General features: G+C 40.4%; 1 protein-coding gene across 1 annotated transcript; it reads right to left on the reverse strand.

Annotated features, from left to right (window-relative positions):
- Nucleotides 1–14: 14 nt before the first annotated feature.
- Nucleotides 15–12,405, reverse strand: LOC115801165 (interleukin-1 receptor type 2-like). The gene is made up of 4 exons (XM_030758893.1): nucleotides 12,210–12,405; nucleotides 3,261–3,338; nucleotides 1,466–1,718; nucleotides 15–353 (listed from the first exon to the last, which is right to left on the reverse strand). The coding sequence occupies exons 2-4, from the start codon at nucleotides 3,334–3,336 to the stop codon at nucleotides 143–145; spliced, it is 540 nt and encodes a 179-aa protein (XP_030614753.1). The 5' UTR covers nucleotides 3,337–3,338; nucleotides 12,210–12,405; the 3' UTR covers nucleotides 15–142.
- Between the last annotated feature and the right edge of the window lie 1,403 nt (nucleotides 12,406–13,808).

A 13,808-nucleotide genomic window follows, 5' to 3' on the forward strand; every position in this document is an offset into this window, starting at 1 on the left:
TATCAGCCAAACTGTAATTTGTAAACACTGGTATCAGCCCAGAGTTTCAGTGCACTCCTTGTACTGATACAAGTTGAAATAGAGGCAGTAAATAGTTGAGGTTGCTGCTACTTTGCAGCCTCTCCATTAAACCCATTAGGTTTCATGCCAAGAATTCCCAACAACTCACTTTGTACCACTTGATGGAGGAAGTGATGTTGTAGCTTCTCAGCTTATTGATATGGTCCCCCAGAGGGCAGCTCAGGTTGTCGGTCACTCCTTTTGTAAGTACTTGTAAAGTTTTCTTCGGCCTTCCTGGAAGTCTTTCCTCTACTACCAGCTTGGTGGCCTGCCTATAGCAGTGAGAAGGAGTCCTACAGGGAAATTAAGTTAAATTATTATGAATGAACGGATAATTAGACACACTACCCCAAGCAGTGAACCTCAAAACTCAAACGGCATTTAGAAAGTTGTTTGGGTTTAGCAGAAAAGTGCAGTGATGTATAAAATGTTTGCTACCAGATATAGCAGCAGCTATCATTGTTTTAAGGTAATCCAGAACATTGTGAAAACACATATAATGTCCAATACAGTCACAATTATAAAGTGCTCCATGTGTTCGCTGTGATTACTGACAGATCATGAATGCATCTAAGCTGGGTAGGATGGTAATGGTTTGTCTGCATGTACGCTTTTGGTGCAGCATGTAAATGGACATCCAGCACATGCTATAAACATGCTTCTCTTGTTAGCAAAATAGAAAGCAGTGAGCCAAAGTATGACCATGCACTTTTTATAAGGCATATAGACTGCTGCTAAATATGAAATTAATTTATGGCTTAATGTACTAACTGCATCTCTACATCACCATCTATTTTCATTTTAGTGTTTTGAATAGAATACTGTGAATGACAGTTTTTATAATGCACCACCCTTAATTAATTTTCTGGTTTTTTTTTTCAGGTTATGAGTTCAGTAAAAAAAGAAAAAATTGCAAAGTTTTTTTTTTGGCCCCTGAAACCCATTTTAATATACTTAAACCTTTTGGGTCACCTTTAAAGAAGGGCAGATGTGAAATGTAAAAGTGAGGTCAGAGGTTAAATATGACTCGATATTTAAAATCTTTATACAATACTTTCTATATGTTGACAACACACACAGCATTTGTAACAGTCTCTAAGTTATAACACTTTTTGTGAATTTTTGATCAATAAATCATTAAGTTTGACCTTGCAGACGTTGATGGATGTAAGCCAAAATTTAATGCATTGTTAACATGAGCTCACTCTGCACCCCTACAAAGTTTTATCAGAATTCATTCAAAACTTTTTGAGCTATCGTGCTTACAGACAGAATGACACACATGCACACGCTACCAAAAACACAACCTCCTTGACGGAAGTAAAAAATAGGCAGTCAGTTAAGTTGTGCAATTTCCTGTGCTCTATTTATTTTTATTGATTCTATTTCTGTTAGTGCTTCCTACCTCAGTATGGTCACATAATCCCCGCTGTCACTCAGTGTTGCATTCAGAATCCACAGGGTCTCCTGGTTCACCAGGATATGACCAGTTTGATTGGTGATTTCTTGGCCCGACATTGAGTTGTACCACGTGATTGTGTACGGGACAGTTTTGAAGTCAAAGACGTCTGGAGAGACCAGTGTGCTGTTCAGCATCGCCACATCTCCAGGAACAGAGAAAACCCTCTCAAACTGGAGCTTGTAGTCAGTACAGTTCCCTGCAACATACATGCGAGTGTGCAGTAAAGAAAAAAAAATTTATTTTATCATTTAATGCTGATAATCTAAACCTTTTAACGTCAAAGATAATTGAAACTTTGTTTTATGGTAAATATACGCTCATTGTACTTCCTGCATTTTATTCACAACACAGCACACAGAACATATCAAAACTGAGAAAAAGTACCATTTAAAGAAAATATTATTTCATTTTGAATTTGATGGCAGCAACATGTCTGAAAAAGTGGGGACAGGGCGACGTTTGCCACTGTGCAGCATCCCCTCTTCTATTAAGGACGCCTGGGAACTGAGGAGGCTGCAGGACTTTTGGGAGGAATGTTGTTCCAGTCTTGTCTGATAGAAGATTCCAGCTGCTCAACAGCTAGTTCTTTGTTTCATGATGTGCCAAATGTTTTCAGTTGGTGAAAGGTCTGGGCTGCAGGCAGGCCAATTCAGCACCCAGACTCTTCTGCTATGAAGCCATGCTGTTGTTATAGCTGCTGTTGTGAAATATGCAAGGCCTTCCCTGAAAAAGACGTGGCCTGGATGGGAGCAGATGTTGCTCTAAAACCTGTATACCTTTCATCAGTGCTGTGACTTTCCAGATGTGCAAGCTGCCAGCTCTACAGGCACTAACAAACCCCCATACTATCAGAGTCCAAACAGTTCCTCTCCTCTTTAGTCCAGAGGACACAGCATCCGTGTTTTCCAAAAACAATTTAAAATTTCGATTCGTCTGACCACAGAACAGTTTTCCAACATTCCTCAGTCCAACAAAGGAAGGCATTTGGTCTAAACAGATTCTGCAGATACTTATTTTTTTTGTACCCAATCTGTTACTGACTGGTTGCCAGACAGCTTAATTAGTTTCAAAATGTTCCTCCAGCTGTTTCTTTTTGGCATCACTTACCCTTCCAGCATTTTTAAATTTAAAATAAGTGAATATTTTTCTTGAAATGTAAAATATCTCTGTTTAAAATCTGATATATTTTCTATGTTCTCTTGTGAATAAAACATGTGATTATGAGTTATATATTTTGGGGGAATTGGGGTTGTACTTTTCCAGGATTTGACCGGCAGCTCAGGGATTCAGTTACTCTCAGGACGTCATGGCTGACTCAGTGTTTTTCCACGCTGCTCTGTATACCTTTATGATGCTAGGTTGCAAGTGTAAATATAATCCTAAATGAGTGATAGAAACAAGACTATTTTGTACCTCTGTATACCTCTGCGTGAGAAGTGCTACATTGCCACCTTGATAATTTTTTATTTAAACTTTCCCGAGCACAGCTGAAAATCAGTGCGTAAGTTTTACATGTTGTTGTAGTTCTACCACTGACCACAAGAGGGCAGTACAATGCTTCAGATCATACCGGTGGCACGTGGAAGCTTGGTAAAATGCCATACGCTTACAGAAACACTGAAAAATGTGTGTGTGTGTGTGTGTGTGTGTGTGTGTGTGTGTGTGTGTGTGTGTGTGTGTGTGTGTGTGTGTGTGTGTGTGTGTACCAGAGAGAGAAAAACAGTGTTACTCAGCTCACCCTCTTCAAATCCTCTGCAGATTTCACACAGCTCGAGGAAAAACAGAAGCTTTGCTAGTCTTGAACTCAGGCCCATGGCTGAAAAACACACACATACACAACATTCAGCAGGGAACATCTACTGCAAGCCAGCATGAACATGCTGAGAGTTACAGCAGCAACCTGAAATACAAAATCTGCTGACCTAGTGCCTGGATTTTAATTTGTTTAATCTTCCCCCAATCTTTTGACCACTTAACAATCCCATCCAGTGAAAGTGACAAATCACAAGAGCCTTTTAAACACAGCAATAATCAGCAAAAATGAAGAGTCTAACTTTTCTCCGCTTGATGTTATTCCTTGTTTGCTTCTTGCTTCCCTTTTCTCCTACTATCTAGCTCCCTTTCTTAATCATGAATGACTAGCGTTCTGGTATTTGTGGAGTTACTTGTGCAAACCGCTGATAAAATGCTGAGTAATGCTTTATGACTGGAAGCAGGCCCAGGATTCCTGATAGCGGTTTATCTCAAGTGTTGCTCCCCTGCCCTGTCTGTACATCTATGAATGAACTGTACTGACTCTCAGGAGAAACTGAATTTACAGTTACTGCTGCAGTTACTGTTGTCTTTGAAAGGTAGAGCATAAAACTGGTGGATTTTCCAGAGTGACAGAGAAATGCAATCATAACCCCAACAGTGTAATGTCAAGTTGGCCTGTGCGAATGCACAACCGGATCCCCTGCAGCTCTGCTTAGCACAACTGTGCTCTTCTTAATCAAAATTGGAAGAATGCAGCTCTCCTGCAAACAAAAGCAAACTGAAAGTAATTACAGATCAAAGTCTCCACAGTCTAGCCCACAGAGAGAGTTGAATGTAAGTTGGAAGACTTATTGAGGAGAAAGTAAAAGATTACAAGCATTTTCCCACTGCAGAAACTTTCCCCAGAGACTAGGAGCCTTTGGAGGGAGTCACTGCATTCCCATCACAGGGATCAGTCTAAAATATGTTCTCTGTGGATGACTTAGTGTCACATGTAGAGTTCTACAACATGGTTTTCAAAAACTTTAGCACCGTGAGAAGGAGAATGACTTTCACGCTGTTGTTTTACTGTTGACTGAACTGCTCGTGTATCCATGTTTTGTATATGGTTAAATTAAGGGTTTGGGGCGGCTGTGGCTCAGGTTTTAGAGCAGGTTGTCAGAAGGTTGGTGGCTCGATCCCCAGCTTCTTCAGTCTGCATCTATCAAAGTGTCCTTGGGCAAGATAATGAAATCCAAATTACTGAGTCTGAGTGCATAGAATAAAGTTCTGGCTGTAATAAAAAGTGCTTTGAGAGCTCAGTTCGAGTAGAAAGCTGTATTTCCTCAGTACACTGAAGTAGTAGTTTTAATGTGGTTGTTTATACACAGAAAATGAGCACAGCCGACCATAGCTGTAGATTAACCTCGATAGACTGCGGTTGCTCGTGTGCTCTGCAGGCTTGGCTCTATTGTTAGGCTCTTATGTTCGGCTGGGAACATTTGATCTACATTTAAACAATATGGAAGCATGAACAGTGTTCACAAGCAAGTTTGTAACTCGTGTTCAAAACAGGCAAAACGTAATCCGACAGAGAGACGGAGAGGCGAAGGTGAATGAAGAGAGGGCGCGGCGGTTGTCAAAAGCAAAGCAGTGAATCAGAGAAATAAAATGTTATGGTCACAGAGGTTAAATTCTCAAGCACAAATAAACACGCCTACACCTCCACACAACCCGGAGGGAAGGTGTTGCTCTCCCAGCTTTTGTGTAAATGTAACGGATGACTAGGCTTCATCTTACCATCTGTGGCTGCTCTCTGAGTGTGAGTGTGTGAGTGACACCTTCAGCTCTGACACACAGAGCAGCAGAGATTGGAGACTATAACTTGCCTTGGGTTTCATAAAGTCCTGTGTCTAACAGTGGGCATAAACAGTGGACTGAAAACATTTCCTTGGAGTAAAAACTCCAGATTATCTGAGTTGAAACCCAACATGTGACGTGTAAAGTCATCTCTTTATCAAACAACGAGAAACTGTCCAATAAAGAAGAAATACAATTCAAAGCCTTAGCAAGACTTCAGGACCAGCTTTTGGTGCAGTTGGAAGCAACGAGACAGTCAGGGTGTTTTCACAGCTTGTTTTTTTTTTTTCTGCTTGAAATCAATTCATGTGTTTGTAGATGTGAACGGTTTTCTCGCTGCTTCAGTCTGGTTTATGCCTGTACTAACCACTCCGTTCACTGCACTTGCTGATCGGACATGTCTGGGGCCTGATTAAAAGTGATGCTTCATACTGTAATGCTTCATGGTCAGCATTCCAAAGGAAACTGCGTTTTTATTAGAATTAAACATCCCCACTGAACTAGAAGTATTAGCCAATCAGCCTAGTCATGCATGACTAAAGCTGAAAAACAGACGCGGGCTTGTTGAGTAAGGACTGACGAAGTTAAGAGGACTTCTGAATTTTCTGCATGAATTTGAATCAAATGTGCTGGTTTACGCAGTGATTAATTGAATTCTCAAATAACAACCGATTAACGCATCATCCTGATCCATGATTAATCCAGGGAAACCCTTCTTGGCTCCAATCATTGGTTATAAAATGATGCCTGATCCAAAAGGGACCAAGAACAGAATTTTCTGTCAGGAATTTTTTTATATAAAAAAATAAAGACAGCGAGATAATACCTACTTGATATATACTCAAAATAGGAGACAAAACATGACACATACATTCAGATACATGCAAGATAAAGGAAACCTAAAAAATAAACAAAGCTGTTAGCATAGCACAGCTACATAATGCTTGCAATTTCCTTTAAAGCTTGGCACAGCCCAGGATGGACTTTTTGCAGCAGCCTTTCAGATAAACCTGGTGAGATACACCAGCACCAAAGCTTGGCAACTTTTCATTGCAAAGCTGCTTGAAGTTGCGCCCTGACAGATGTTACAAAGACCGTCACAAAGCTGGAAAGTTTTTGGGTTGCTTACTTGGTAAATTGGAATCAGACTGCCAGTAAAAACAGTGGCAGTTCTGTGCTCTGAGAAGGGAGAGGGAAAAAAATGTTGTTTGATCTCGAATGGAAAGGTAGGTGGCAACAGGAAGGAGCTGTCAATTAACAACTACTGTTTGTACAAACATAACTTTCGAGAAGAGTACAAAAAGAGTTCAGATAACCCAACATTTCCCTCAAATTGGTTCAGATAATCCCAGTCGCCCCCGCCACCCTCATCCAACAGTCTTCTGAAACTCTACAGAAAGCAGCAGTTCAGCACAACTGGTTGAAACCACAGAGGCTGTAATGTTGTTTGACCCTGGTTATCAGCTCACATTCAGATTAAAAATAGTGAATAGTGATGTTTTCTAAGCACATCGTATGAATTCACACTCATGAGTGCCTGTAGCTGCAATTAGCGTGGGACCTTTGCAGTCAGCCTGTGTCGGTGGTTCAGGATAAGGACGATGCATCGCGCTGTCTGCAAGAGCACAGAGCTGTCTGCAAGGCTGCTAAATTAAATTACCATTAGCAGGTAACCATACGGTCCAGTGGTGAAGCTATCTGCACATCTTGTGCAGATAGCTTCACCACATTTTAAGTAGACAGAAAAAAAAAAGGCCTTTATACAAAACAGAAGCTGCTTGCACAGTGTGCAGCACCCTGTGGTGGGAAGAAGAGATGGAAAGAAAACAATCTAAACCACAGAATTCTCACCTCTTTGGTGGTTGACAGTTAACATTTTTTTCTAGCTGTACTTTTCAGTGATTCAGAGGCACACGTGAACATTTTGTCTACCGCCTTGACTACAAGCACGTTGTAATATTATCCTCTGCAGCACCTTATCTTTGTGCCACTTTCACACATCACTGGTAACTTCCTTAACTGCAGACGAGAGGTAATCAGTGCGGCTCAAAATATTGTTTCCTGGCAGGAAGCCATCCAAGCTGGTTCCCCTGCCAAGATCAGCCTATTTTGGGCACTATCTGGAATTTGGAAGAGAAATTCTGGTTCATGTTTCTCACAGGCAGTGCTACAGGACTTACAATTTGTGCACTTTTATAGCTTGAGTTGAAAATAAAACTTTAATAAAAGCAGATACATTATGTCATCCTTATTTTGCTTTTGTTTTCTCATAAATACACTGTAATAATGTTGGAAGCTCATATTCCACAGGGCCAAATATCCGTGAAGCACTAAGATCTTCATGATGATGTAGAAAGAGATTATTCATAACAGGCACAGGGAAAGTACTGCTCGGTATTCACTGGGAACTATCTGACTATTATTCAAAGATCACAGTCCACCTAAACTGCTCTCAAGTGACTGCACACAGCTGTGACAGACTTGTGACACGTTAGCTTCACCTAGAACACAGAGGACCAAATTTCCCCTTTTTTTTAACACAACATTCTGATGGTTGTAGAAATCTTTGGTTTTGCATGTTCCTCCATTTTGCATAGTAGCATGTAATCTCAGCAGCACACGCTTTCCTAACCCAACGCCCGGTCATTACTAAAGCAAGTCAGTAGCTTCTAAGCACTTGCATGCAGCTCAAACTTTTGTTTGCAAGGGGCAGCCAACCAGAACAAGATAAGGAGCCCAGTACAAGATAAATGAGTATTTTGAATAATACAGCCAATAATAAAAACATGGAGCTGGAAGTGAACAGTTTAAAATCCTGTTACATGTACAGTAACTTCACAGTACTGGCATTATGCAGTTTTAGATGAATCATGTAACTAAACCAGGAAGCATTTTGAATCTGTACCTGTCTGACTAAGAACGCTGATATGAGGAATATTTATTAATCATTTCATGGATTAATAAAAGGCAGATTTGGTGCACGGTTTCAATTAAGGCACAAAACAAGAAGGTGATGCAGTTCTTCCAGAGCAAACCAAAGACGCCTGTTTCTGGGAACAGATGGTGAGAGGAGTGAATGACTGATGGTAATATTGGTATCAGTGTTGATAACCTTATGGGGTAAGGAAACAAGAGTGGGAAGGCTGCTGGGAATTATGGAAGTTTCTTAAAGCGGTAAGCAGCATGGCCTTTTCTGTTTTTAAATTTTACACGGCTTAATTTGACAAAGTTGCTGTAAATCGAGGCAGTGCTATAGAAACTGCTGGCATGGCAGGAATCTTACAGAAGCTGTGGGGAAACGGGGCCTCGCTAACAGACCAAATTTGTGCAATGTTTAAATTTCACTACAGCAAACTGAGGGAAAGGAACAAGCTTCTATTTTCTGTTTGCATTTGGTTAAGTGGTCGTTTGGTCTGCAAATCTCTTCAGTCATGCAAACTTTGTCCATCTGTTTATAGGACACCGATTGCCACATACACTGAAGAGTGGTCACAGGTCCAAGGTACAAACATCTCGAGAGCATTTTATCAGCATGCGTGGGTGAGGCTCGTGCCTTCTATTCCACGTTATCTTGATAATCTTGGTAATAAGTTACTTTGTCAGTGAGGTTAGTGTAGAGGCCTAATTTTTGCAATAAAACTGCAAAAGTTTGAGGCAACAAAAAAAAATAAACACTATAGGATAGGCTCAAAATCAAGGATGATGTGGAAGCAAAGAGCAGTGAGGTAAGCAGGGATTTGCTTTAAACAGTGGTTGACATTAGCCCACTGAGCTGCAAACTTTGTGTGAGTCATCATAAACAAACAGATTCCAGCCGTGATTCAGACAAACCTGACGCAGCAACAGCAGCAAAATGTTCTTTCAACCGCTGTGCTGTTCACAAACACTCCAACCCTGCTCGGACTTTACTAATTTTACCTTAAGAATTAGTAACTACATTTCCTCTGTTTTGACTGATCAGTCGAAGCTGATGTGAAGTTCCTCCAGTTGATCCTTCAAACTTTCTGAACCGTATTTTCACTCAGATTCTGTTTGCTCTTCCTCCACTTTGCCCTTAAACTCTTTTAACCCCATCTGGATTCAAACTCATCTCAGTTAAAATGGATTTGAACTCGTGTGAAAAGTTTAAGCAGCGCCGAGATGCTTTGGGGAAACGTGGCAGATGTCAGCTTTTTAACATTTCCATGTTTCTAGAAGGATAAGAAGTGCTTAGCTAAGCTCAAAAATAAGCATTTTTTTAAGAGGAAGAGGATGTGATTCCAAAGAGTGATGGAGAATTGAAACCGCCGCCTTAACCAGCAATAAAAGCTACACCCAGTGGTTCATTCATTAAGCCCACTTAATTCACCTTTGAGCATGCAGCTTAGAAGAAGAAGAAGAAGAAGAAGAAACAGCCTTTATTGTCCCACAGAGGGGAAATTTGGGTGTAACAGCAGCCGCAGTTATTATAAATATAAATAAAGATATAATAATTTACACTATTAAGAAAAGAATATATATAAAATCAACAAACAAGATTAACCTTAATACTACTAATAATAACACTATATACAATGTACATGATGTGCCTGTGTGTTGAACCTTAACAGGCCGGACTATTTACAGTATATTATATATTATCCTACATTGTGTAGGTTATTGTGGTTTTTGTTGGGAGCAGGGATGGTTATAAAGTCTTACAGCTTATCATTTACAAATAGATGTTGTGGGTTTATTAAGATATGCAGATCCCTTCTTGCACCTCCAAGTTTCTCCCGCCTGTTGCTGCTTTTAAATTCACTGAATAGCGTGCTTGTGTTTGCCCGTTACTGATGCGTGTGCCATCTGCTGACTGTCTTACTTCTACTAAAGCATTCAGCCTCTCTGCCTCATTCAACCCAGCTGCATCTCAGTTTGCATGGTTTGCATGGCCTTTGTTCACCAAAATAGCAAAACAAACAAACAAATAAATACTTAAGTTTTAATTTGCTCCACTCCGACTCAGATTAGGACTATTTTCTTATAGGTGAAAGGAAACATGTCCTTTAGGACACTTCACATCTTGTTCTTGTGTTCACAAAACCAGTTTATTTTTAACCATGTCTGAGAAATTCTGTTTTAAATTAAAGACGCAGTATCCCCCGTGGAAATACAGAGCAGCAGCTACTGCCCTGCTGGCCTGATAAGAGACAACGTGGGAATATTCCAATATAAACGACATTTCAGCCCTTAAGAGCTCAAAGCAAGGCAGCTCAGAAATAACGATGGAACGGCCTTCTGTGCCATCCTTGAACGAGGCTTCATGGTTTAATTAATTACGGTAGTGAGCCCGTTGAAGGTTGTCAAAATATACGACTCATTTAGCAGTGAAAAGGGAAAGCGACAGCCGAGCCTGAAAACACGACTGATGCAACTGTGATTTTTCGCACTGTTCGTAGTGTGAAATGTGAACATGTTTGTGATGTTTGTGCTTTTTGGGGTTGAGGTGAAACATTCTGCAAGATCACCCCTTACACTTGTCTATCTCAGTCTTTTTTTTCCCCCCATCAGAAAACTGTCGGTAATGTAAAAGTCCAGACTTGGAGATGCAGATGAATCAAAGAGAATGACTAGAAAATCCTTTATTTTAATCAGAGATGGGAACTGAGAACCAGTTCCAGGTGAGAAGTGTGAAGCCCACCCGTGATTGTTTTTCCTTTCCTGTCCTATCATTGTGTACACCCCCTGCCACTACTGCTTTAAGCTGTAGTAAGCTGTGCTGCTTCAATTTCCTTTCTTCTTCTGCTTATACTAATATTTACACCTGAACACAATTTGCCTAATTTCCTTCTCCATCAGTGTAATCTGTCTCTTATCACTCTTCAGGAAGGCCAGCTTCTTCTTCCTCAGCACTGCTTTCAGTTCTCCAGTTATCTAAAGGTCATCATGTAGAAAAACCTTGATGGATAGTTCAATAATAAAGTCTTTTCCAAGTTTCCTCTAATGTTTATGAAGCTGTCCCATGATGGACACTCTCTCATTCAATCCACTGAACCATCATTCTGCATCTGGTTTGTTCACAACTCTCACTTGATGTTTAAGCTGCTGTTTATAGAGTCTGACTATATGTATCCTTTATCAATAAATCAAGTCTCCTAATTACTGCACACATGTTACATCTGCAGCAGCCTGAGCATTTGCTCTTAGAGCAAAATAAACAGCAGTTATGAATAACTGTCCAAACTCCCAAGGGAGACAAAAAGGTCTAAAGGGGACAGACAGAAGCTCACTCTCCTCAGAACAACATGACTCTCTGTACATCTTGAACTATCACTCATTCCTGCCGGTGCTGTCAAAGCTTTCACTGAGTACATCGTGCAGGGGACATGTTGAGCTCTTCCAGCGTATTCTAATCATCGATCACCCAAAACACCCAAAACAAACACAGCACCACATGTCTGTGTCTGTGGTGCAGCAACAAGTGTTCATGTAGGATTATTTGAATTTTCTTGAAACTACTTTATACAAATTCACTGATTGATTCATTGCAGACATATTTGAAATTTAAAGATCTTAATGTCACTCCAGCATTCTCTAATATTCTGTTCCAGACATTATAGGAGAGAATTTTGCTGATCGGTCTGAGGTTGAATTAGTCAGCTGCACAGTTGTGCAGAATGTAAAAAAAAAACACATACAATAATGATAAAGTGCACTCACAGTAAAACACCTACAGCTTGTGAAATCACAAAAACCGCACAGTTTACTAAACCCACAATGAACAACCATCCAAAATGCACCTTAGTGAATCACTTGGCATGAAGCTCCTCGCTCTTTCATCTCATAATCTGTCAGTTTTATACAAGAAAAATGGCATCAATACTGCTGTGCTGATTTATCAGATCTATCCATATCTGAAAAACTGGAATTTTTTTATTGGCTGCAGCAGGTGGTGTTAATATAGTGTGAAAGGAAGTGTGTATCCGTTGTGGTAAGAAATACAAACGTGCTTCTCTAAAAGAGTAAACATGCGTCCCTGAATGGCAGACCTCACTTTTCTAAGCATTTAAGCACTTATGCTGTATTTAGTGGTAAAAACAGCTAAAGAACAAGTAAGCAGCAAATATTGACTCACCTAAGAGAAAGCGACACCGAGGCACCACACAGACGAAGGAAGGATGAGAGAGTTCGCTCGACACGGCAGAACTAACAGAGGAAATCTCACCTCTGACCCTGGCATGCAAAGTGGAATCTCAAACGTGCGGCTCAGCCAGTGACTCAACAGCTCTGTTCCACCTCCATGGGACGACACACAGACAGAAGAGGAAGAGTGTGTTTGGATTGCACCTCGCAGCACTCTGTTCTCCTTCCTTTGCATTTCAACACGTCGTTAGGTCAACAAAACCTTCCCGAAATCAAATACTTCACCATAATGTTAACTAAAAATAACTTTTGTTATTCAAAATAAGTGCCCGTAACATTAAAAACAATACGGGTGTTAAATATGGGCAACATAGGCAGTTGCTTATGTCATCAGCCAGAGCGTAAGGAATTATCTTGAGCTTTGCAAAAAAAAAAAAAGCAATAATAAAACAAAATCCTTCTACTTTTTTAAGCTACAAAGATTTCAGTAGTGGAAAAAAAACACAGTGTAATAATGTGTTTTGTTTTCCAGAAATAATCATTAAAGTCTTTGCTTTCGATCTATAATCTTGTGAATGAACTCAAGAATACATATTAAGCATGTTTAAAATGCTCCACTGTACAGTCACCAAAAAGGAAGAACTCCCTCTTTTAGTTTTACGGTTTTACATATCAGGTCTCACACACACACACACAAAAAAGTCTGGTCCTTAGCAGGGCATACGTGACGTGTTATACCGCGTTCAACAAAAATTAAGCCAAAAGAAACAGTGTGTGAAAAACTATGCACACCCTTACTGCTTCCATAGGAATGAAGAGGGCACGTAGCAGCTGATAAACAAATGCACTTGTGTAACTGATCAAGTGTGAGCACCTCTAAAAGTTGTGGCAGTTTGCTGGTCTGAAGCATTCAAGTGTGTGTGTGTGAACACAATGCCGAGGATGAAAGACAGCAGCATGAGTGTGGGATGGGTTATAAGGCCATTTCCAAGCAACCTGAAGTCAGTCTTTCTACAGTGAGAAAGATTTTTCACAAGTGGAAAACATTCCCAGTAACCCCAATAACTGCATGTCTTTGGACTGTGGGAGGAAACCGGAGTACCCGGAGGAAACTGGCCACTCGAAATTTAACCATAGGTGTGATTGTGAGTGTGAATGCTTGTCTGTCTCTCTGTGTTAGCCCTGCGACAGGCTGGCGACCTGCACAGGGTGTACCCTGCCTCTCGCTCTAGGTCAGCTGGGATAGGCTCCAGCCCCTGAACAGGATAAGCGGAAGAGAACGGATGGATGGAAAACATTCAAGACAGCTGCTGATCTTCTCAGGAGTGGACGTCCCAGCCTCACTTTTCATGTTAAATATTCACGACAGTACAATTATATGTAACACCTTAGAACTGAAAGTGGATGTGCTTTCTTTTTCCACATATAATGAACATGTTTAAGGTGTTTTTAATTTTTGAGTTAATGAGATTGTAGGAATTATTAACCAAACACATGTCTGTGTCATTCCGGTCATGGTGGAATGACTGAAAAAGAAGGAAATTGGACTTCTTTAAGTGTTTGAAGATGTTTCACGTTTCATACAAGAGGC

The sequence above is a fragment of the Archocentrus centrarchus genome, chromosome 21, assembly GCF_007364275.1.
Source record: "Archocentrus centrarchus isolate MPI-CPG fArcCen1 chromosome 21, fArcCen1, whole genome shotgun sequence".
In the NCBI taxonomy this organism is placed as follows: domain Eukaryota; kingdom Metazoa; phylum Chordata; class Actinopteri; order Cichliformes; family Cichlidae; genus Archocentrus; species Archocentrus centrarchus.